This window comes from Antechinus flavipes, chromosome 1 (genome assembly GCF_016432865.1).
Source record: "Antechinus flavipes isolate AdamAnt ecotype Samford, QLD, Australia chromosome 1, AdamAnt_v2, whole genome shotgun sequence".
Classification (NCBI taxonomy): domain Eukaryota; kingdom Metazoa; phylum Chordata; class Mammalia; order Dasyuromorphia; family Dasyuridae; genus Antechinus; species Antechinus flavipes.
This window is the reverse complement of record NC_067398.1, coordinates 249,472,762-249,499,127: the sequence shown is the minus strand read 5'-3', so window position 1 is coordinate 249,499,127 and position 26,366 is coordinate 249,472,762. Positions and strand designations below refer to the sequence as shown.

The 26,366-nt window shown below is 36.3% G+C and overlaps 1 protein-coding gene across 1 annotated transcript in view; it reads left to right on the top strand.

Annotated features, from left to right (window-relative positions):
• The window catches only part of SDK1 (sidekick cell adhesion molecule 1), a 400,458-nt gene that overhangs the window by 170,427 nt on the left and 203,665 nt on the right, over positions 1-26,366 (top strand). The window contains exons 18-22 of the mRNA XM_052000079.1: positions 7,817-7,926; positions 9,882-10,032; positions 10,673-10,910; positions 22,285-22,400; positions 25,862-26,051. Of these exons, the coding sequence (XP_051856039.1) occupies positions 7,817-7,926; positions 9,882-10,032; positions 10,673-10,910; positions 22,285-22,400; positions 25,862-26,051 (805 nt within the window). The remainder of the gene's footprint in view (positions 1-7,816; positions 7,927-9,881; positions 10,033-10,672; positions 10,911-22,284; positions 22,401-25,861; positions 26,052-26,366) is intronic.

Here is a 26,366-nt window from a genome sequence, read left to right as displayed (position 1 = left end):
ATGAGATAATAATCATAAAGTGATTAGCACAGAGTCTGGCATGGAGTAAACCCTGTATCAGGGTTTCTTCTTCTTTTTATTATTATTATTATCATCATCATACAAGCATCGATAAGGCATTTAAAAAAATAAACAATACCCACACATATAGGTAGTGCCCATTTAAATTCAGGCCTCTAAATAGACTGTTCAGAAGGGGACTGTTCAGACTGTTCTTCCCCCTGGTCCCTTTTTCTTCTTCCCCACCATCAGTGTTGGAAATGCCTGATGTAGACATTGATTCTTTGATAAACAAAAGAAACAGCCTTTCCGCAGAGGAGGCCTCCCTCCTTAGGAGAGGCAGCTTTTCTTACAAGGTCTGTTTTGTATTTTGCCCTTCTAAAATGACAAATAGAGATTCTTTGTTCTATTGAGCTTTCAACAAATAACAGAATGGTAGGTTCTCCTATTTTTTTTACTAATGGCATTGCAGGTATACCTTGTTCTCAGAGAGAATTAGTCAAAATATAGGGTCCAGTTATGTCCCTAGGGAGCAAATCCTTTCATTGCTCTGGTCTTGAGCTCCACTGCCTTTCTCTGAAAGCTTCTCATGCCCAGTTACCTATCTGGGATTCTCTTATCTTTCGCAATCTCTTGCTCTTCCACAGCCAAAGCAAGCTTCTTTTTGGCCTCTTTTCTCTGCTGGAGTCATCTGAAGTCTTGATAGATCTGCTCCACTTTTCTTGGTCATGGCCGGTGGATAACTACTAAAAAGCTGGAAAACATAAAGTGTCTCCAATTTCCTCCACTGACCCTGCTGGCATTAATTCCAGAGACCTGCCTTGCTGAGTTACTTGGCTGTGCTTCTTCAACCTGCAGTGCTGCATGTGGACAAGAGCACATTCAGCCCCTCTGAGTGATGGGAACAGGCAGATGTATGTCCACAGGGGCCAGGGAGCAATGAGGCTGTCAGATTAATGCTCACGGGAGTTGTGCAGCAGCTGGGCAGATGGAATTAATGCCCACAGGGACAGTGCCATGAAAAAGGGCATAAGAGGGCTGAAAAGAGTGGTATCACGAGGGCTGGAGTCACTTGTCAAGCTTGTTTATTTTTTGTTTAAGCTAGTGTGTGTGTGTGTGTGTGTGTGTGTGTGTGTGTGTGTGTGAACCTATATATGTGTGCTTATGGAGGAGATTAGACAAGAGAACTCAAAAAGAATGGGGCAGAGCTCTAGGTCAGAAAGGAAAAGGGAAGGAATTTACTTTCTTTTAGCTTTTTATTTTCAAAACACATGCATAGATAGTTTCAACATTCACCTTTGCAAGCCTTGTGTTTCAATTTTTTTTCTCCCTCCCTTCCCTTACACAGCAAGTAATCTAGTATATTTTAAACATGTACAATTCTTCTATACACATAATTCCACATTTATCATGCTGCACAAGAAAAATCAGATCAAAAAAGAAAAAATGAGAAAGAAAACAAAATGCAAGCAAATGAAAATAAAAAAAGATGCAAATACTATGTTGTGATCCTCACTCAGCCCCCACAGTTCTCTCTCTGAATGCAGGTGACTCTCTCCATCACAAGACCATTAGAACTGGCCTGAATCACCTCACTGTTGAAAACAGCCACGTCCATCAGAATTGATCATCACATAGTCTTATTGCTATGTACAATGTTCTCTTGGTTCTGTTTATTTTACTTAGCATCAGTTCATGTAAGTCTCTCCAAGCCTTTCTGAAATCAAGGCAATTTACTTTCAAAGTTATCTAGAGTAAAACTTCTGCAAAAAAGAATTTTGATAATATATGAAATTTTTTATGCATCTATAAAGGCATACACACACACACACGTTAACAATGGGAGGGAGTACAACAATAAGGTAATAATCAAGGTAATCAGATAGTGGTTTGCCAGAGGCAAACTGAAATGTGACCATTTCCAAGCAGTTAAGACTGTAAAGTATTATTTATCATTCTGATTGCACTTTCAATGTCTTTTTAATATTTAAAAATTGAATGATATGCTAAGTGAAAGGTTCTAGATCAACTGGCCTAGAAATTATGGATCATTTATTTATCCTCAAAAGAGCTAAAGCATTATTAGCTTGAGTACAAACTTTCCTAAACTGCCTGGAAATATTTAAACCTCTTTTTCATTGAGTTATATACATCAGCCTTCATAACCATCAATAATAATGCTAATTCACATTGATATAACCAAGCTTGCACCTCATTATAAGATGCCCAGCATGTTGGGTGGATGCATATCTTGTAGCAAGCCATTGGGAAGACATGAGCCAAAATTTCATAGTATAGACAGATCTAAAAGGATTGCTATCTGAATCAGTTGAAGATAATATCCATTTCTATGAGATCACAGTAATACTGGAATATTGGAAGACATATATAACAGTTCAAGGTTATAAAAGGACTCTCTCTTAAGTCCTTGGGTGGTATAGCGAACAGAGTGCTGGACCTGGAATATGGAAGAACTAAGTTCAAATGCGGCCTCTCTTATAACTGTATGGCCCAGGTCAGGTCACTTAACTCTGTTTGCCTAAATCCACTGGAGCAAGAAATCCAGTATTTTTTGAAGAAAATTTCATGGATAGTATTGACATCCTATGTGTTCAGAGTAACAAAGAGTCATCATGTACTACTAAATGAACTCAATAACCACAATGTGCCAGAAAATGTGTTAAACTCTATCCTAAGGAAAAGAGGAGAAAATGCATCTTTTCCATTTTATTCTTTGTAGAAGTGGGGGACTATGGGTATGAAATATTGCATATACTCTCAGATTTGCTTGATGTGGTGGTTAAGTTTTGTTGAAATGATTTTTTTCCTTTTAATTTTAAAAATCCTATGTCATAAAGGATAACTTTCTAGGAAGTATGGTATATTTGGAAATTAATTTTACTTAAAGTGAAAAAATATTAATAATTTTAGAAGCATTTTCCATAGAATAAATTTGTGAGATAGAGAGATGGTGCAAGTATTAATCTACCTAGTGATGTACCCAACTAAACTCATTATCTTTCCCTTTATGTATTTCCCCCATGCCTAACTTCTCCATTCTCTCAATCCCGTAGGCAGGCATACATTCTAGGAATCATCCCAGATTCCTCACTACACTGCCTATATCCAATATGTTGTCAAGACCTTGTTGATTTTACTTGTGTAACATCTCTTGAATGTACCCCCGTCTTTCACTTCACACCAGTACTATTTCAATAGATTGCTGGTGGATCTGCTTGTCTCAGGTTTCTTTTCACTCTCTACCAGTGGTCCTCAAACTACGGCCCGTGGGCCAGATGCTGCAGCTGAGGACGTTTATCCTCCTCACCCAGGGCTATGAAGTTTCTTTATTTAAAGGCCCACAAAACAAAGTTTTTGTTTTTACTATAGTCCCGCCCTCCAACAGTCTGAGGGACAGTGAACAGGCCCCTTATTTAAAAAGTTTGAGGACCCCTGCTGAAAAATCCATCTTCCATTCAGATACTTAAGTGATTTTTCTAAAACATAGGTCTGATCATGTCACCCTCCCCCTACTCAATCAACTCCATGAAGACTCATCTTCAAGAATTCAAACCCAGAAATCCAGCCTCAGATATTTACTAGTTATGTGACTCTGAGCGAGTCACTTAATTCTGTTTACTCACCTGTAAAATGAACTGGATAAGGTAACCACTCCATAAAGAGTGATTTTTGAGAAGAAAAAAAAATTTTTGAGAAGAAAAAGCTCCAATTGGGATTACAAAGTCAGATACTACTAAGAAAAAAAGGGTGAATAGCAACTCTTCCGTTAGATTATGAGTCCTCCTTGAAGGTGTGGACTGCTTTTAGCATTTTTCTTTATCCCCCAACACTTAGCCTGATACAGAAGTAAGTGCTTAATAAATGCTTAAAAACTGATTGACATATTAAAGATAAGGAAAATGAAACTCAGAAATGTTAACTTACTTTTCCTTCATCCCATAGCTAATGAGAGTCAGAGACAGATTTCAAGTTTAAATCTCCTTTCAGTCATCATGTAGGATGTCCCTCATTCACAGAATTTTGCCTTTATAGACTTCATAACTTATACAGCAACACTTGAACATGAAATTTAGAAGTTCTAGGTCATCCTTCTGTGCCTGGCATTCAAACTGTTGGTGCAGCCTGCTAAGGATTCTATATTACAGGACTGGGAATGTTGCTTGCTAGGTATAGCAATTTGCCCTGATAAGAATCAGCACTTTGGCAAGCTCATCAAACATCATTTTGATGTGTTAACCACCCCTTGTGAAGACAGGAATCCTCAGTAAAATACACAAACCATCAGGTTAGGAACAGAAGGATAAACATAGATACATCACTGATCATTATCTGACAGCTGGTTACAGGATGACAGTGTCTCAACTAACACTGAGATGAACTGTTATTGCTAAGCTTTATGTGGCCAAACAACCTACTCAAGAGATAACAGATACCACATGGTAAAGATGTCTAAAAACAGGTCAGTAAGTTCAAATAATGGGAAGATTTTTTTTAAAAACCCCAACACAACTACAAGAATGACTATGACTATAAAGTTAGAGGTGTTAAAGTGAATAGAGATAGATGAAAAAGGCAGATGTCTAACACATTAAAAACTATAACTCTAAGTAGGAGGAAAGGTAGGATAGGCAATCACAGAATACTTAATAAGAGAACTCAAAGGAACTTTAGAGATCATTTAGTTTAACTTGAGGAAACTGACACTCAAGGAGCCAAAGAACAAACTCAAAGTCAGTTAGGTGGGGCAGGGTTGTAACCAAAAGCCAAACCCCTTCACTTAAAAATCATTGCACTTTCTACTATGTTAAATTTCCTCATCCTGCCAGAATTCATGACATTCTATAAGTTCATCCTACTTAAAGCCACATAGTGCAAGGGAAAAATGCCAAACTCAGGAAGATAGAAAATGCTAATGTTCATATCTTGGCTCAGACAATTATTGGCTATTTAAGTAACTTTTATGAACCTGAGTTTCCTCACCTGTAAAATGAAGGTTATGGGGATTATTAGACTTGGAGTATTTACTTCTTAGATTGTTGTTCTAAGGATTAAAAACACCCAATAAATACATAGATATGAACAATGTCATATTTCTTTGAGTAAGGAGCAATGAAACATTTTTACACTCAAATATGTGAATAGAACTGTGATTTCATTGATGGCAGTGTTCCTTCCAGTATTGTAGATAGCAACCCCTCAATGACTGTTTGTCTTTTCTAAATAACTGTAACATGTTATTAAATGAATTAAGTGTAAAAGCAGATAAAGTCTACTTTAAAAAGAGACAGTATGATACAATGGAAAGATCTTTATATCTGGATTCAGAATATTTAGAAATAAATCCCTCCTCTGATGCTTAATTTATGTTACCTATATCTCAGTTTCCTTTATGGTAAAATTGACGAGGTTTTGGATTGGATAGCCCCTGAGGTTCCTTTTAGTTCCAAATTTAAGATTCAGTGATAATTTCACTCTGGGTGATTTCAGTGTTGGAAAGAAGGAAGGAAGAGTGGAGGGAGGGAGAGAGGGAGAGAAGGGAAAAATGATGAGGAAGGAAAGAAGGAAGGAAGGAAGGAAGGAAGGAAGGAAGGAAGGAAGGAAGGAAGGAAGGAAGGAAGGAAGGAAGGAAGGAAGGAAAAAAAGAAGTTACTAGATACATCAAGTTTCGTGAGAAATGTAGATCAATGGAAAGGAACATATGGAATGATGTTCTGTATTGGTGTGGACAAGAATTTTGTTCTAAACTCCTTGTTAAGTTCTTATGTTTTCCAGACCTTTTGGTTCCTTGAATGAATCACCTTTGTGATGTGCTGAATCTGTTCTGTTGTATCCATTTTGGGAAAGCTCTTACACCACCCTCTCTTTCAGCCTAAAGCTGAATAAATGCTTTGGAATCAAAGCATAGTGCAGAAAGAGTATTATTTTTAAATTTATTTTATTTTTAATTTGTGGAATAAAATAGGCATTTCTTTAATGAAGTATAATAAAAAAAAGATGTTTGCAAATCTATTATGTACTATTTGCTATTCCTATTAAATATATAATTATCATTTTTTATTTCTTTTTTTCTTCTCTTCTTCCTGCCCTAGAAATGACCACCATTAGACACAAATAGGTATATATATATATATATATATATGTAAAATTATTCTGTGCATACTTCTATTTCTTAGTTCTTTCAGTGGATACATATAACATCTTTCTTCATATGTCCTTTATTATTAATCTAACCACATGTGGAATGAGGTCTATTTGTGTATAATATCTAATAACAACCAGTCATTTCTAGTTCTTATTCATAGGATTATAGAATTAAAGATAGAAGAGGCCATATTGATCATTGAATCCAACTTCTTAATTTTACAAATTAGGAAATTATGGTTCAGAGAGTGACTTGCCCAGAGTCACACAGCTAGTCAATGTCTGAAATGGAATTTGAAACCAGGTACTCTTGTCTCTGAATCCGGTGCCTTAACCTGCCCATGCTGCTTCCCATGCATTGTGGACTGAAGCTGCTCTGCCTTCTGCAGAAAGTTTCAAGCAGGCCAGCTGCTTTTTCTGTAGCTCCCGGGTGAGCTGCCTGCATGTCCCACAATAGAGCTATCTAAAGCTAGTAACATGCAGGTGGGCAGGTGAATAAAGAGGATCATATGCTATATCCAAGGATAGCTGCAAAAAAGCTGGGCCAGGAGACTTACATACTAGATGTTGATCTTGACAGAATTTTCTCAATTTACAGAACTTAGTTGTTCTGCAAAGGCCTCTGTGCTTTTATGTACTGCCAGCAGCACTACCAACTGCTTTTGAATTCCCCTTCACTAGAATTCTTTCATTGCCACCACCTTCTATCTGCTCTCTCTGCCAAAGACTACTTTGGGCATTGCTCAGCTTTACCTTCTTCAGAATAGCCTCGGTGACTTTGACCTTTCCCAAAGGGTTTATTGTCTAACCCCTTAATCATGTTTCTGTCTCTTCTTTAAATCTTTGGTTATTTTTCATATTCCCTCAAAGAGAATCCAAAAACTACTGAGGATAATGGGAGAATCCTCTTAGTTCTTTCTTTATTTTTTTTCTAATTTCTGTCTCAGCATTTGCCTATTGTGCTTGCTTTTTAAAAGAACAATACTACATGAATGATTCATCTGCAGTTTATTATCCACTCCGACACCCAGATCTTTTTCTGCCAGATTTCTTTTTATTTGGTAGTCTGTTTCTGCTTTTGTTTTTTACCCACTGAGTGCACTATCCTATACTTGTCTTTGTTGAACTTCATTCTCTCTTGTTTCTGACCACTTCTTCTGTTTACCAAGGTCATTTTCAATTCTATTGTTGTTTTCCAAAGTGCTGGCTACCTGCCAAATTTGGTTCCATCTGCAAACTTAATGAGCATGTTTTCTATTCCATCATTTAAGTCATTTATGAAATGTTAAACAGCACTGGACCCTGGATTGTTCTCAGCTCAACACTATTTGTTTGACCTGATAGTCTCTCCTTGCATGCCTTCTGCCTCCTATATGTCAGTCCTCATAGGAATACCCTGGCCATTCAGGAGATAGCATGGCTGGGACAGGAGCATAGAAGTTGATTCGAACATATTGTGATGATCTCTCATCCAACAAAATGTGGTACCTCTGTTTTATGAGACACAGTCCTGAGAGAGAGAGGTCCAGACTCAGGAGGAATAGAACTAGCCTCTTTGTCCACAAACAGGAAGCTAAGGTGACTATCGCTGACTGGAGACTGGAAATCTGTAGCACTTGCTAAATCTACTTGACATCCTCCTTCTCCTAAACAGATTGGTGCAATAGGTGATGAGGAGGAGTGGAGCTGTCTCTATGAAGAAGAAAATGAGCCCGATGCCCAGATGTTGGAGATCCCAAACCTCACTCCCTACACGCATTACAGGTGAGCACAACAGGTGATAAACTACAAGCAAAAAGTTTGTTCACCCATGAGCAAGCGGCTGCAGAGAGCCAAACTCACTTACATACACGTGAATTCCAAGTTCTAGGCCATAACGATAGTGAATCGGACTTTAAAGTGTAGGCAAAATATTGTGTCAAAGGATAGTATATCCTAATCCTAGATTTGGAAGGTTCTTTCCATCTAATAATCAGCAACATCCCCTACAGAAATGTCTTCTCTATTATTACAGCATTGAAAACCAAGAATTTGGGGCAGAGATGTGGCTCTTTTCTCACAAAAACCATGGGTAATTGTAACTACCAAAGAACAATGTGCAAATAAAAGCTAACCTATAAATATCCTTCTGTTTGCAGCTATTAAAGGCCTTTCCAAGGGGCTCTTTTTACCAATATGTCACTTGTATTTGATCCTGAAACTTAGCCTGGCAGTAAATCCTTGGCCTTAACAAAGGGGAGAATGATCACAAGCCGTTAGAGATGTTATAACTTCCCGTAAGATCATTGAAGGAGATGAATTTTCCAGTTATCACCAGATGTTGAGTTTGATAATGTCATTGTTCTGCCAGAACGGATACATTTTGTGAGCTCAGGGAAGAAAGAAATAAGAATTACTAATACAGGGAGTAAGAGGTGAAATTGTCAAGATCATTTTCTTTGCATGTTGTTAATATTGAAAGGAACAAGTCATGAAATGCCGTGTTCTTTTGCATGTTCTTCCCCGAAACAGAACAGACCAGTCATGGTTTTGTACCAATGGTGAAATTTTTTTTCCCCCTAACCATTATCATAAATCAAATCATTATAACTGGGGATCACAGTCAAGTCAAAATGGTAGTCTTTAAACTCGGGAACCCTGAGTACAAACGCCGCCTCTGACATTTACAGGGTCACTGAACCTCTGTTTCCTCAACTGTAAAAGGAGGAGATTGGGCTAGATGTCCTCCGATGTCCCTTCTAGCTCAAAGCGTATAATCCTATAGTCAAATATTTGAAAGCTAAAGTCTCAGCTATGTCTTACTAGTTGTGTGATCACCTAACAGCTCAGGGCTTCATCTTGAAAAGGGAAATAGTGCTGGTTCTGTCTACCTCACAGGGTTGTTAGAAGGACAAGTATTTTGTAAAAATTAAGGCGTGGCACAAGTGTGAGTTCTTTTATTACTGTCATTCCAAATATCTGAAAATATCGAGACCCTTTTCCTCATAGTCTGAAACATCTGATATTCTGATATTCACTCTAAGTACTTAGTTTGTCTTTGAGTGTCCTGGCATTTTTATGTATGTATACATATATATATGGGTTATTTTTTATGTTTCTATGTATTGTTTCTTTAACTGAAATAATAATACCTTTCAATTGTGAACAAAAACATAGAGATGAGCTGGAACTGAGAATTTCAGGAGATTAGCAAGAAAAAAACAAATTGTTCTTAATCACTCAGAAGAAATTTTTCATTAAAAGATAGTATTTTGTAAATAACAGTGATATTGAATGAATATGAGGTAGGGTTGGAGTGAGCGATCTCTAAAGTCTCTTTCTAATCCTAATACCAGATGAAATAGCCATTGGAACAAAAATCTGGTGTTTCCCTGAATCTTGACTCAATGAGTGCAAGGGATAATGCTGTAAAAAATTACCCTGGCATGGGTTCTGTCAATAAAAAGTTATTTAAAAAAAAAAAAAAGAATCTTGACTCAAGCAATGATAATTTGCAATTAAAAGTATCAGAATATCTAATAGATACAATTTTCTATCACTTGGGCATGTGAAATTATTTGATTTTACTTCACTTCCTATCTTTTGAAGCTTCTTAGAAAAAAAGATCTAAGTTAAATGAAGTATATGCTGGAAATGAGAAGGGTAATCTTGAGCCTTTGGGGATCTGCTGAACTCCTCTCCTTGTTCTTTTTTCCATTTACATCATGATTCTTCTTTAGGTTTAGGATGAGACAAGTAAACATTGTTGGCTCCAGTCCTTTCAGTCCATCATCTCGTGTCATCCAGACTTTGCAGGCCCCACCTGATGTAGCCCCTGCAAGTATAACAGTTCGAACAGCAAGTGAGACCAGTCTATGGCTCCGATGGGTGGTAAGTTATGAACTACAAAGAGATGGCTGCAGAGACAAGCAGTCTTAAGGCCAATGGGGAATATAAAATGAATCAGAAGCTTAAAAGTTTTTCGTCACGCTTTTTTTTCTAGTCCATATGAATCTCAATATTAAACCAAAAAATATTACATTTTACATTAAGTCTTAGATCTTGGACCTGTGCAGACTGTCTTGTTAATCATCGATATTCTCTTTTCTTGGAACTAAAAGATATTCCTCAGTGAGAAAAGCCAATGATGTTACATGCTGGACCTGTAAGTCCTTAAGCTAGGTCAACATTGAACCAATATTCAATATTTGTATGAGAGCCAGTTTGATATTTAATCAAAGTATTCCCCTGCAAAATAAAGCCAAAATGTATGAGAAGAAATTATGCTCAGCTGAAGTTAATGACATGGTTTCATTTAATTAACAAATGAAAAATATCAGGAAGAAAGTAGAATGGAAAATTATACTAAATAAAATATTTTCCTTGATCAATAAAGGCAAATAAAACACAGACCCAACATCATGAGGTCATTTTTTTCCTCTGGGTTATTTTTAGTCTTATAGGTACAAAATGTCACCTGAATCACAGTTAGGAAATTTCAAAACGTCATTCTATCATTATTCATTTCCAGCCACTCCCTGATTCACAGTATAATGGCAATCCTGAATCTGTGGGCTATAGGATTAAATATTGGAGAACTGACCTTCAGTCTTCAATAATGGTACAAGTAATCCATGACAGATTGGAGAGAGAATACACCATTGAAGAGCTGGAAGAATGGACTGAATATGAGTTACAGATGCAGGCATTCAATGCCATTGGAGCAGGGCCTTGGAGTGAAGTGGTGAGAGGTCGGACTCGTGAATCTGGTAAGTAAGAAAAAAAAATTCTCTTTGAGGCCATTTTCATTCTTTTTGATCTTACTTTCAGAAGATCTTCATTTTACCTAATTCTCTAATCTTTATGTTAATAGCATCTCATTAGCCTTGTTTTATCCAAGCCTCACTAGGCTCTTTTCTAACCCACAAAATTGACCTTGTCAGTTAGGTAAAACTACATTAATACTAATTTGGAAGTTGTGGTAGTGCTCACAGAGCTTAAGCTCAAATTTATTTGAGTGAATATTTTCCTTATAGAGAAAATAAATCCTTAAATACTTCAGAAATATCTATTTATTTTTTAAAATTGTAGAAGGAACTTCTGTGTATTAAGCAACCTCTTATGGATGCTGCTAATCAGGAATATGCTGCTAAATATTTAACAATCAGCTCTTGGGTATTGGGGGAAATGTACACATAATATATTTTAAAGTTTAATCTACATTATTAACATTTTCTCCATCAATTTCTTAAGTCTAGACAAGAGACAAAACAGTAAATCAAGTCCTGATTTATAGGATTTACTGATTTTCAAGTTATAAATGCTCATATAAAAAATTTACAACTGGCTCTTATGAGCTGGTATGATCAGAATATTCATGTTTCTAATTGTAAAGAGAATTCTCACATATGGGTTGGACTAGATGAAGCCTGAGGTCTTTAAGAGTCTGAAATCCTATGATTCTATGAATGTGCTTATGACACATTTCTTCTGCATTATTTTTTATTTAAAACAGGGTTTTTGAAGCCCTCTGCTATGAACTGTTTGCATATGCTTAATTACTGTATTGCATATACATGAAAGTAGCAAAACTACATTTCATTTTAAATAATCTCTAATTTAAATGGGACTTTCTGAATTAGTTCAAATCTGTGAGTTTTAACCTACTAAAAGTTTATCTCTCAGTGGAGGTATACTTCTCAGTGATAAAATGAATGTGGTCAATAACCTTCTCCATTTGTCTTATATATAATATAATTTACCCTAGGTGACAAGTGAACAGATAGTTCCTAAGAATAATGTTGTAAATGTTTTCTCAAAATTCTGCCAGCTGACAAAATATACTTAAAAATATCCCTAGCCCTATCTCCAGAAATCGAGATAGGAAGATTTAGAGACTCTAAAGTCCATGGTTGATCTAGAGGTTAGGTTCTAACCTTTCCCCACTCCCTGAAGCATCAACAGCAGCAGAATCCTAAGCCATTTCATTTAGTGCTAACTGCAGCGTTCATCTTTGCTGTCCTGGTGTCCTCCTTTTTTCTCACATCACTAATTTTCACTATCATTATATTTTAAAATATACATCTATCTTTATCAATATGGGAAGAATAAAAATCATGTTCCATTGGTCCTGAGCCCAGTATTAGTCAGCCTTTTCCTAGGAACCAAGGTGATGGAAAAAGATAGCACATTATTTAAGTTTGCAGGTGACACCAATGGGGAGATAGTCATTGTCACAAAGAACATGTTAGAATTCAATGTGACCTTCATGGATTGGCAAAATAATGAGAAATATTCGTAGCAAGGTTTCTTTAGGTCAGGTACAAGGTAACTCAAAAATTAACTAAGCAGAGACGTTTCATTCACCCGAGCAGAGCAGAATGACAACATACATGAGAATACATGGAAATGACAGTGGACTTCTACAATGCCAAAAGCATGAGTTGTATGACCATCTATATTTCCAAGGAGAGTCCTTTCTGGAGTACTCTGGGAACCTACTCATCCCATTGATGCTGTATGTGACTGTGGGACAATGTACTCTAGGTTATAGGGATAATGTTTTGTTACTATAATTGATACTACAGATAATGATGGTGATAATAATAGCTAGCTTTTTATAGTTCTTTAAGGTTTTCAAAACACTTTATACATAGAATCTTATTTAATCCTCACAATAACCCTGGGAGGTAGGTAACTATCTCATTTTTGCACATTAGGAAACTAAGGCAGCTGAGGTTAAGTGATTTAAGTGGTTGCTATTTTTCTTAAAATGTCATCTCAATTAATGGCTTTACTTTGAGATTTTTTTAAAACCACATAAATATAATATAGAAAATGGAATAGAGGATAGAGATTTCATTGGTATAAGGAACTTCCTAATAGGAAAATCCTTTTACCAATGCTGATAGATAGCTATGGTCTCTGCAACTTAGTCTTGTAGAGTTACCCAAAGCAAATAAGAAGATTAACTAACAAGATAAATTGAAGCATGACTTTTAAAAAAAGAAAATACCTGTTAATCATAGAATCTGAGAGCTAAAAAAGAACCTTGTGACTATTTAATTCATATAGTCATGATTCAGATATATAGTGTAACCATTAGGAAGCAGACATGATAATGGGATCTACAAATAATAATTTTCATTTCTATTCCATTTGAATTTATCTTAATTCATCACAAGCACCCAGACTATGCATGCTATTTACATGTCTGCCCAAGTGTCCAGACAACTAGTTTATCTCACTGAGTTGGCCATTTTTGGTGTCTTAGTATCTAATCTATAAGTTGAGTAGCCTAGCTATTGTGTACCATACACAGAGTACAGGAATTGGGATGTACTTCCCAGTATACTTAGGGCCAACTTCTTATGGTACCATTAGCTATTATCATTCTCCAAGAGATGTGGAAAACTTGAAACAATTTGGGGAACAACAGTGATAATTAAGGAGTGAGCAAATAAAGTTTTTTGAAGAAAGGTGAGAAGAAGAATTATTAAATCTTGAGAAAGACTGAAGAGTAATTTAATGCCAACAATCCTCACTTTTCATTGTTTCCATTTCACTGGTCTGCTTATTCAAAGCTGCCTAATTAAAAACTTACACTTCTCACTGCTTGTCCATGTTCATTCGCTGGCTCCTATGCAGTGACACTGAATCTGACTACCAAGATAGACTGTAACACATGTGCATAGTCAGGATTCTGACTTATACAATCCATTTTATGATGGGGTCTTTGGATATACTTTGCTTTTAAAGGTGGGGACTGCCTGTAATGGTCTTTAAGTATGTGAAGAGCTCTTTTATAGGGTAGTTATCAGCTATTCTCTACCTTTCCTAAAGACAAAATAAGAGGAAATGGTCTCAAACTATAAGATCAGTAATTTAGATTAGATAGAAGGATAAATTTTCTGTCTAAGAGTTAGAAACCACTGGAATGGGTTACTAATGACCTTTAAAAAAGGATGAATGTTTAAGGTATTCCTTTCTAAAGATGAGGAGATGATGACCCCTCGGGGTTACTTCTAAAACTGGAGGGTTTTTTAATCTCAAAAATGAAAGATTAGACTAAGCTGTGACCATGCACAAAGCAGAGATTTTTAAAGATGTTTTTTCTTTGATATCTTTGTCTTGTTGATTTTTTAAAAGGCTTTAGAAAAACTCTTTTTAAAAAAGGAAACATATCTGATACTTAATTTTCCAAAATGAAGCTCCTTCTAATCCTGGAAAAGAATAAACAGCAATTAAACATTTCTTGGAAGACATAAAATTTTAAGAAAATGAAAACTTGCATAAAGGTGGAGCCCCAACTTGACCACAATCTATATTTAAATTTTGTTGTTGTCATTCTTGTGATTTTGGTCTAGTTGGACATTAACATCATACCACTATGATATGTAAATCAGACTAAATTCAGAATCTTACTAAAGATTTTGAGAAGAGGAGTAACACAAGCATTGCCAGTCACAACTTACCCAGGTGATTTCCAAGGACCTAAGGCCAAAGGGAGAAGATGAAATTTGTGATCTGCCCTTATCTCATTTCTCCCTTGCCTCATTCCATTTTGCAGGTAAGGAGCTTGATTATCAGAGAGAGAGAGAAAGGGAAGCTATTCTCCCAAGTAAGTTAATGGTAGAATTAGAATTAATACCCAGATCTCTTTGCTGAGCCCATAAGTTTAATATATAACATTTCCTTCTGACAAATCGGAATTCTAAGTATTCATATAGGAAGGGGATGAAATATGCCCATAGTCCAGACTGGGGTGCACAGTTGGACAGGAAAAAAAAAAAACTGTGGAGCTCATTCATTGGCATATATACCTTGGGCAGATGCTGCAGATGGATTGTAAATTGAGCTCAGAATTGGCAGGGGAAGAAAGCTAGATGGATGATTGTCTTTGTAAAACTGCAAAGTTATTTTGGTGATCCTGGGCCCACTGTAAATAACCAATGTTCTTCTAGTGTTATATTTCTGCAAGTCATAGAGCACTGCAGTATAAGAGAAATTGAAGTAAAGTATCATCCAGTAAAAGGGTGAAAGTTAATAGGAAGAGTTTGAATCATATTTAAAACAGTGAATAATAAGAAGTGGAATAAAGGATATCATCAAAAAAATGAATGAGTGAAAAAGAAGATGGGCTGGTTGTATCTGAGGGTAAATAACGAACAACCCATTTGTTCCATTGATATTATCATCTGGCAAGAAAAATAGAGTCAGAGTTCAGTTTGTTAGGTGCATCCACTATGGCAAACTTATCAGAGGACTTGAACAAGAATTTCACAAAAGGGTCAGACGTGAACAGATTGAGATCTATGTAATTGAAGGAAGCACCCACATTGAGAAGAATCCATTGAGAAATACTGAGTATTTCAGTATCAATGTTGTATGAGACCGACAGCATATATGGTGCTTACAGAGTGGGCCTCAGCCTGACTCTAAAAAGTCCCTTAAAGTCTCAGGGCTATAGGTAACTCTCTGAGAATAAGTTACAGAGAAAGTGCTGGAAATCCTCTCACCTGGAAGTTACCAATACCAATGAAAGTACAGACCCAGTCCCATATATTGTGCCATCAAAATTAACCTGTTATGGTCAAAAAGAAAATTTGCCAATATTGAAGTTGAGTCAGATAACCTTTCCAGGGAAAAGTGTGCTTTCCCCACCCCCCCAGTCCTCAGAAGTAGGTTTTTTTTTTTTTTAAGTTACTTTTGGTAAAGTAAATGAATCATCTTGAAACACATTAACACAGGAAGAAATGAATTTTTACTTCATTCCTTTTAGGTTGCCTTTTCTTCTTTTCCCACCCTCCCTTTGAACTGTAGTCCACTGTCCCCTCTGTCTCCCTAGTCCCTAGGTAAAGTGAACTCCATCTTAATGTGGGAGCAATAACCATTTTCTCCTCCACCAAGTTGATTTCTGGGTATGGGATAACTCATAAACAAGTCATTGCTTTGCATTCAGGGCATACTGTGTCAGCTGCCAAGTAAATGCATTTCCAGTTTGGCTCAAGGACTTTGCTCCTCAAAATTGTCACCTTGCCTGGCTCTGCCATGGAACCTCTTGTTGCTCTTCTGACCTTTTAGGATCTAAAAAGACCTTGTCCCAAAGAAAAGAAGACATCAAAAGGCAACCCCATTCCAAATATAGGCCAGGAGGTAATGTACTCCTGAGCCAGCCATGGGGAGAAGGACACAATCTATCAGCTTTCCAGAACTTACCTTTACATCTTGTAGGAAAGAAAAAGAGATTGAGTTCTTCTGTATGTATACTTTTGTATGTATATATACATTAATAAAAAGTTCTATAATCATGCATTGAATCAAATGGAAATAGCAATAGAATACTTATACAACTATATGGCTCTTTATTCTCCTTTTCTGGAAGCAGTCATATAGATTTGACAACAGACAAAACAGATTATACATTTTTGAGTGACTGAGCCCCTGTTAGCCAGTCACTTGCATTAATATCATTTTAGGCTATAAAGATATGATTTTGACTGGCTAAAACCTGAAAATGAAGTTTCTTTTCACCTAATGTTCTGTTTTTTAGAAATCTAGCCATCTAACCTGCCCGTATAACTTACCTGGTCCAAACCACTCATTTGTACTCATTCTCTAGGACACAGGGTACCTCCAGTAAATGGATGTACATAACCAGGTCTTAGAGGGAAAAATCAGTGATTACTCACTGATAGGAAGTAAGAATTGAGCACTTAATGTTTTTTTAAAAGAGACTGACCTCTAGGAAATCGTTAAGGAATTGAGAGAAACATTTGTTATGTTGCTATGGTGACTCACTATTTTTTTTTTTTAACAGACAGGAATGGGGTGCAACACTGATTTTGGCCATCAAGTCTATTTGGTGCTTTCACCCTCTTCTTAGATAAAATGGAAAAATAAAGTGATTTATTGTTTTATGATTTTCCCCAATTAAAATGGCAGCGATTCCTTTATTTACAGCTGATTGATTCAAGGTACCAGATTATCACTCTTTTTTTAAAAAATGATAAGCATATTTTAAAGCGATTATCTGATAAATATCAAAGTGAAATAAATGTATGAAGCACAGTGAAACTAGAGACAAATACAGAGATATGGATGCATATTATATGGCAGCTGTGATCGAAAGACATTTTAGACTCAGGGCTGTAACATGTAATAGAAATGTCCTCAAACTTGAGTGAAACAAATAAATCTGTAATTAGGCCAGGGCTCCTCTTATAGAATAGTGGGAGATTTATACAGGTAAGATCCAGTTTCTTTTTTAAAACATTCCAGAAAGCTGCCAATGCTTTCTTCAGTAATCCAAGAGGCTTTCCTGTGAATGATTCCCATCAACACCTGATAGGTATTAGTTTTTCATATTTTCAACTTTTTAAAATCCCATGACTTAAAAAAATACTGGCTTCCAATGCTCAGGCCTGATGGACAACCCACAGATGGTTAACCACAAATTCATCCTCTGCCTTCACACATGGAATACAAATTTATCTTCTTTCTGATGAGCACTCTGATAAAATTTTCTATTAGCTGGGCAGTGCTGCCTTCCTTGAAATAATTAAATAAAATATGACAGCCATCTTCACTTGGGGAGCAGAAGAATGATAGCTCTCTTAAGGTCATGGACAAGTTAACATTCCCATCTTTATTGTTGCATTGTTGTCATGTTTTCCCCTTCTCTGTCAGTCAATGGTATTTAGTGAATATTCACTGCAGAGGATGCCATGCAAGACACTGGGAGAAATTTTAAAAGACTTTAGATTCTAATGGGGACCACTTCACAATGCTGTATTAAACACAGTTTTCAACACTTATCAGATACTCAGTAATTGTCACTTAATGCTATTGCTGACTGTGTCCTGGTTGGAATGCATTGTTATACCTCATGACCAGAAAGCTAGCCCAGACTTCCTTAAGTTTGTCTTAGAAAGTAGCTGAAACCATAAAGGGTAAATATGCCAAAAGACAACTGGCCTTCACTAAGCTCTTAAAGTTTTTTTTCTTTTTTGTCCCCTCTTTATCCACTTATTTTCTTTTTCCTTTTTAGCTACAGAAATGATTGATGTGAGAGTAACTGTGTGAAGATCTCCAGATAAAGTTATGGCAGCCCTCTATAGACATTCGTGGCTTATGGCAATCTATTTTCCTTTAACATAATTATATACTTGAGGAGGAAGATAAATCTGGAAGATAAAAGCATGTCAGTGTAGGAAAATTTAAGAATCAGATTTTATGAAACTCCATGCAGACAATACTCTGAAGCAGAGACTTTCTGTTTGTGTTCTAGCTAATTGCTTAACGAGTAGTTAAAAATTAAATTTAAGTGTTTGCTTTTCTGTAGTATGCTCACAAGTCCATTCTACCTTCTGGCCTTTAGGGCCAGCACTTCAGAAATGTATTTTTTATTACTTTCTTCAGATTGAAGTAAAACATTGGAGAGAAGGCAAATTCCTTCTAATATTAATGGGGGCTTCTTTTGGAAAAGTTACCAATAAAATGATGCATTTTCCTTTTTCTTCAGTAGCTTATTGGGTCCTTAGGATAAGTATCCTAAAATGAAGAGTCCTGGGTTTAGTTTTGGGACAACTAGCATTGATAACTGATTGCTATTTTCTAGCTCTGTGGTATTGGACAAGTTACTTCCTATCTATATAAAATCAGGTCATTGGCCTAAATCATGGCTTCTTCAATTTTTTCCATTTGCAACCCCTTTTTGCCCAAAAAAATTTTTTGTGACCCCAAGTATATAGGCATATAAAATAAGTATACAAATCAAATATTTACTGATAATAAATCAAAATTTCATGACATGAAAGATAATGCACTCTTGCATATTTAATACAGGTATGATACATTGATGAGTATAGCTGGATCATCCCAAAATTTGCATCATTCTGAAATTACAAACCTACAGAATCATTCCAAAATAAAGCTAACAACAACAAAAACAATAACTTTACATATATAGACATGTATATATATTGCAGTATGCCAGAAGCTTTGCAGTTATCTCAATTGGTTCTCACAATAACCCTGGGAGGTAGGTGCTATTATTATCTCCATTATGCAGATAAGTAAACAGAGGGCTGGGAAGAGATTAAGTAACTAGTCAGGGCCAGATAACCAACTCAGTTCTTCCTGACTCCAGGCTCAATGTTCTATCCACTGTCACCTAATCGCCTCCAAAATATAAAGATTAATGGCATTTTCAACAATATAACCATGTTAGCTTAAAAAAAGTGAGTTCACTTTTTCCCATTTAAGTTTAATCAAGTGGATATTTTAATATATATTATATAAAATGGATCAATTAGAAGAATCTCTTAATTTGATAGGATCTATGATCAATTTGGAAGGCAGCTTGGTGACTCAGTGGATAAAATGCTGGTTCTAGAGTCAGGAAAAACTGATTTCAAATCTTGCCTCCGATATTTACCAGCTATGTGGACAAGTCACTTATCTTCTGTTTACCTTAACCTATTAAAGAAGAAAATGGCAAATCATTCCTGTGTCACTGTCAAAAAAAAAAAAATCCCCCAAACAAACAAATCAAAAAAACATACTCAGTATGGTCCATAGGTCACAAAGAGCCAGACATGATTGAATGACTGAAAAACAATAAAACAATCAATTTAATAGCATTACAAGATGTCTGGAGTCAGGCAAGCATTTCCCCACAGAAACTATGACTATATCTTTTGGGACTTTGTTAAAGACGTACATAATTCCTGACTGGTTTTTAATAACAGTAACTGTCCCTAAGATGATGCTGGAATTCAGGAGGATAGATTCTTTTCAAAAGATCTATCTTTTTGTGCCTCTGTACAGTAGAGCAACAGATTTTTCTCATTCTTTTTGTTTTCTTTTTCTTTCTTCCTTCTTTCCTACCTTTTTTCCTTCTTTGTTTCCCTCCTTCCTTTCTCTTTTCTTTCTTTCTTCCTTCCTTCCTTCCTGATAATAAAAAAAATAGACATCTCAAACTAAAAACCATAACAATTGAGAGAATAATATGTTCTGTAGAAGTACATGGAAGAATCAGAAAAAATTGGTTCACTTGGCCTGAAAATTTATAGTGTTTTCAACCCCAAATTTCAGTGTAGAGGATAGGTGATTTTAATTTCCTAGGTAATGATAACTCAGAATCTAGCCAGGGGGAAAAACCATCCTAGGGATCAACAGAGGTTGCTTCATGAGTAGTCCCAAGTCAAAGAATGGGTAGCTATAGATTTCTTAAGAAAGATAAGGGGATTTCCTGAACAACCTTTTGGACAAAGAAAAGAATCATTAACATGGCCCTAATGCTTGGAGGAAATGAAGAAAATATGTAACTTGGGGAAGCAAGGAATCTTACTCTTTCCACATACTATCAGAGAGATTTATTTAAATATTGCTGGTCTGATAGAAAGGAGGTTGCCTATGTAAGAATCCCAAGTTTGTTTTTCTTTCCAGGAGAGGAGGAGGATTCTCAACGAAAGGAAGTAATTAAGTCTTAGGGAGACTGTGTATTATTAGCCCATGGAAAATTAGAACCACAGGAATGACAAGGACTTGCCTCACTAGTAACATAAGTTCAAGTTCCCTTCCAAAAGAAACTTATGAGCTTATGTGAGTACTTCATGTGCTTTACATAGCTACTTAAGGGTTCCTGTAGGTCCTTTGAATACCTTATTTATTTTTTCCTTGTATTTATTTATAAGATTCCTTTATATCCTCTGTCTAATTGGGTTAAAATAAGTATTATACCATACCTGACTTACTTTTGTTAGTTTGAGTATAAGTTTTTGTAAGCAGTTATCCACATTTAAGGAAACCTTAATGTAAACTAAATCTGATTTTTCCAACTTGGATTAGGAAAAGGAGAGTTTAGGTCTCAGAACTTCAATTATATTGGAAAAGTTTCAAATGTAGTAAGAAACACTTCCTATACTTGTTTGAGAGGCCCTGTGGAGTAATAGTTAGTGTAGTTCAAACACTTCCCTGATTCACAGTAGCTATAAGGTATGGCTATGAGTAAGTCACCCAACTTCTTAAGGATCAAAGGAACTCTATATATCTATGGTACATGATTGAGTTGCCAGCCTGCTAGTAGAGAGGGAGTTTTTACATAAGAAGTTCCCAAGACCTGTTAAATCACAGGTGCAGCACCTGAGAAATGACACCTAGAATTTAGTCACACAAGGCAAACAGGAGGTTTATAAAAACAAATTCTTTTGTTGGCCTGAGTCAAGAATTGCAAACTTACTTTTAAATTACTGGGGATTTTTTCTTCAATTAAAAAAATATATCTTAAGAGGAAAAGTAACATAATTCTTAACTGTGCAAATGAAACTAACATTTGCTAACAATTCTCCGTTTCTTTAATTTGAACAAGCCCAAATACCAAGTGAAAGATACGAGGTCCAACTTGATATTTTGCAGTTCTTCTCAAGCTTTCAGTGTAGATTATCCTCAGAAACCCTCAAGTCCTGCCATTTACCCAGAACTGAATCCTTTATTTTGTTTGAATTAAGACAATTGAATGCTACAGTGAAAGAGCAGTAGCTCTAATCAGTGAACCTGGGTTCAAATCCTGCCTCTAATGGTTTGAGGAACTTCAATTTTCTCATATGTAAAAAGAGAGAGAGGACTAGACAAAATGTGATGGCCTCTGGTATCTGATCTAGTTCATAGTCCTCTAAATCAGTTTTTCTAACTTTTGTGAGGCAAGAAACTTCTTTTATTTCCATTAAGTTAAGGGAGGCAGTGACAGTACAAAATTCTTCATTGGATTCATTCAGGAAACAGGAATAAGCCTCTGAATATCTAAGGATTTCTGATATTAATTGCTAATATTGAAGAGATTTAAATTTCTATTGTTCTAAGACAGGTTTAATTCTGATCACTCCTAAGTGCTTAGAAGTCATTATAATTTCAGGATCACTTTTATCATTAAAATTCAACATAAAATGGGACTCACCTTCAAACTGCTCTACAATTTATTGAAGCAATATGGAAGTGTTGTTTACTGGGCATGTTGTTTTCCCCAATGGGAAAAACTCCTTGGGGACAGTTTTCTTGTCTTGTATTCTCATCAACTGGCACAATGTTTGACACCTAGAAGGCACTTGTTTCACTGATGTTCCTAATTTCTGTTCCCTGCAGTTCCATCAGCTGCTCCTGAAAATGTGTCTGTTGAGGCTGTAAGCTCCACTCAGATCTTATTGACATGGGCTTCTGTACCTGACCAAGATCAGAATGGACTCATATTGGGTTATAAGGTATAAATGTATACACTGCTTTTTAAAAACTTGATATTTGTGGATTTTAAAGTTGCCACTTATTTTACATGTATTACATCAAACTCATTGCCTGTTACTCCCTTATACAAACTTTTTCAGGGAGGCTATCATTTTTGCACATACCATGCTCAATCCTGCTTTCAAGTTTTTGTTCATTTGTCCTGGCTGCCTGACATGGCCTTACTCTTGTCTCTATATGTCCAGAGGATGATGGGCTTTAATCACTGAATTTGTATAACTTAGTTCTAAATATAACTAGCACTGAATTAAATAGGCTTCTATTATTCAGTAATTATTTTAGGTTTTGTCTTCTCCTATAGACTGCAAGATCTTTGAAGACAAGGACTGTTAGTTTTGTTTTGTTTTAATCTTCTATAGGACCCTAGTATAGTCCAAGTATTTAAATATTGTATTTGCTCCAAATGTCTAGTAGCAAATTGTCCCATAGGGCCAGACCCTCAGAGTCCTAAAGAAACATGTAGTAATAAAAGGCTATTGTTTTTTTTTTTTTTTTCTCAGACCTCAGTTTGAAAGTCTAGGTTAGCTTCTCTTAGAAACCACTTTGGTAACACTGAAAGTTCTCCCATAGAGAAGTAGGCCCTTCCAGAAGGTTGTCTACTCATAGAAGAAACATGAAACATGAGCATTTGAGAGTATATTGTAGATAGAGCATTCAAAAAAAGAAAATTCAGACATAGGTGGGATTAAATGTCAACTGAGGCTCTCTTTCAACTCAGATATTCTCTGATTCTCTGATTTATGGTTCCACAATTCCGAAATGTATCCAAGTCCTTTCTTAGTCCATTTTTATTTTCAAGGAAAAGGAATTACCTGTTGCCTGCTGTGTGCATTATGTTTTTTTTATGATAAAAGCAATTGGTGTCTGCATAGCACTTTACATTTGGCAAAGTATTTAGGAAATATTATCTCACTTGAATCTCACAACAATCCTGAATGGTAGGACTGCAAGTATCATTGTCTCCATTTTATATTGAGTACAATGAGAGAGGTTAAGGAACTTGGTCTTCCTGACTCCCAACTTCATTATTTCATGACTTTATCATTCTACACCATTAAACCACTCTTCCACACTTTTCTCAGGGATTCTAAAATTTTTAGGGGAAGGACTATAACTAGTATTTCTCTTATACAACAATAGTTAGCATTTATATAGTGTTTTGAGGATTGCAAAGCACTTTACAAATATTTCATTTGTTCCTCACAACAACCTTCAGGGATAGGTCCTATTTTTTGCCCTATTTTACAGAAGAAACTGAGGCAGAAAGAGATTAAATGAGGAAACTTACTTAACTCCAATCTCTCTGCTGACCTCCAATCTCACATTTTCAACTGTCTTTCAAACATCTTGAACTGGATTCCAGTAGACATGTTAAATTCAACAGGTTCAACATGTACTCATCATTTCCCCCCTAAACATTCCCCCTCTCCAACTGTACCTATTAGTGCAGAGGACAATGCTCTCCTTTCCAACCCCTCAAGTTCACAATAGGAACCATCATGGACTCCTTACGTTTTCTCTTGTTCCCTCATATCCAAGTTGTTGCCAAGACTTTGCAACATCTCCTGAACATACAGCCCCTTCTTTCTTCTGACCCTGCCACCATTCTGGTACAGACCCCCATGATCTTACATCTAAGGCAATGGCCTCTTGGTGGGTCTGCCTTCCTCAAGTGTCTCCTCCCTCCATTCCATCCTCCATTTAGCCATCAACATGATTTTCTCAAAGTGTAGGGCCATTAATGTTATCCTCCTATATTATCCTCCTATATAAACTTCAATTTCTCCTTGACCTTAAGGATCAAATGCAAAGTTCTCTGTTTGACATTAAAAGCCCTTTATAACCTACTTCCTTCCTTTCTTTTCAGTCTTCCTACTGTTCCAAGAACCAGACATTGCATCTCTCAGCTTCAGGCTTTTCTCTGGCAGGCTCCCACACCTGGAACTTTCTCCCTCCTCCTCTCTGCAGGCTGCCTTCTCTAGCTTCCTTTTTAAGTCTTAACCAAAATTCCATCTTTTATAAGTCTGTTCTGACCCCTCTTAATTCTAATGTCTTCTCCCTGTCAATTATTCCCTACTTATCCTGTATATAATTTATTTGGATGTTTGCATATTGTCTTCCCCATTAGATCCTTAACCTTGTGAACTGTCCTTTGCTCCATTTTATATAACCCTAACCCTAAATGCTCCATTTTATATACATAGTACAGTGTCTGACATATAGAAGGCACTTACTTAATAAATATTGACTAATTAGTTGAAACTGAGGCAACGTTTAAATCTCCCAATTAGTATTTGAGACTAAATTTGAACTCAGGTCTTTCTGACTGCAAACCAGTATTCCATTAACTGCTCCACTATTCTGTGTCTCTCCCTCTTTTTTTTCTATCACCTAAAGTATTCAGTACAGTGGGAAATATCCTTCCACAAAAGGTACTTGTTTGTGGTATTTCTGGTTTGGAACTACATCCTACTGACCATTTGTATTACAGATTAATTAACTGATTGATTAATACACACCATTTGTATTATAGATTTTGACTATGTCCCCTGTCCAGATTGATCTCAGATTGACCTTGCATAGTAGTCTCTGATCCCAGGAATCATCTTCACCCAGTTATCACCAAGAATTCCCTTCACCTTATATAGCTCTACTATTTCTTTGTTCAACTGTAGTGATACAGGCACTGTATTGTAATAATGATCGTTTTACATAATGGGAGGATAATATTTTCTAGTTTACACTACTTTTTGTGAGGATGTCCTGGATTTTATTGGTCTTTTGGTGGTTACAGCAATACTGATATCCTCAGAGAACAAACAGTGTGGTCCTAGTCCCAGATTTCTTTCTTGAGTTTTCACCAGTAACTCGCAGCCTTTCATTTAAACATTCCCTTCTGACACACTCACTGGTTCTAGAAACCCAGATGCAGGAAAGCCCAGAAACTAGGTATAGCTTATGAGGAAGTAGCTGATGGAGCTACACTTGACTAATTTCACAAGGTCCCTTTTGATTAGACATCATTCTCCATGAGCATGAATGAAGTTGTCCCTTGGAATTGTATGAGTATGATGCACATTGGTCCTTTCATCAGAAGTCTGTATGCCTTTGTGGTCAAGTTTTTGTGGGAGACACAATTTGTATCCCTCCAGTTTAACTCCATCAAATAATAAATAGGAAGATAATTTTCCAAATTATGGAACTTATAATTCAGAATAAAGGTTGCAATTTTACCAAACCCATCCTCATCTTCCCACCCCCACCAAATGCCATCTTTTAAAATTGGAGCCATAAACCTCATGCACAGTTGCTTTTTTCAAGAGAAGTCCTGTCTTTGGCAGTCAACACCATCCATGTCGGGGTTTGTGTACAGATATATTACAATATAATAACTTTTCCCTTTTGTCTGTTGATGCTTCAGATTCTATTCAAGGCCAAAAATTTGGATTCCGAACCCAAAACCCATGTAGTAAGAGGGAACCACACACAGTCCGTTCTCCTGGCAGGCTTGCGGAAGTATGTGCTCTATGAGCTCCAGGTACTGGCATTCACCCGCATTGGAAATGGAGTCCCAAGCTCTCCTCCCATTTTAGAGCGAACAAAAGATGATGGTGAGTTTAATGATTTGCACCTTTGCTTTCCCTATTCATTTTTCCAGGTTTTCCTTTCTAATCAAAACAATTTAGATTTTTGTCATTTTCAACTTAATTTTCAAACTATTTTTTTTCTGTTGATGAAAACAAAACAAAGTTGTTTTTCAGTCACAGAGCATTTATATGGCCAATTTCAGCCTGGAGTGAATTTTTACTGCCTAATTATGAACCTATGCAGAATTTCAATCATAACTCTGCAATAGACAGTGCTGTAGTAAGGAGCAGTAAATGCTGGCTTGAGTTGGGACTATAAAAGATATAAAACTGGCATTC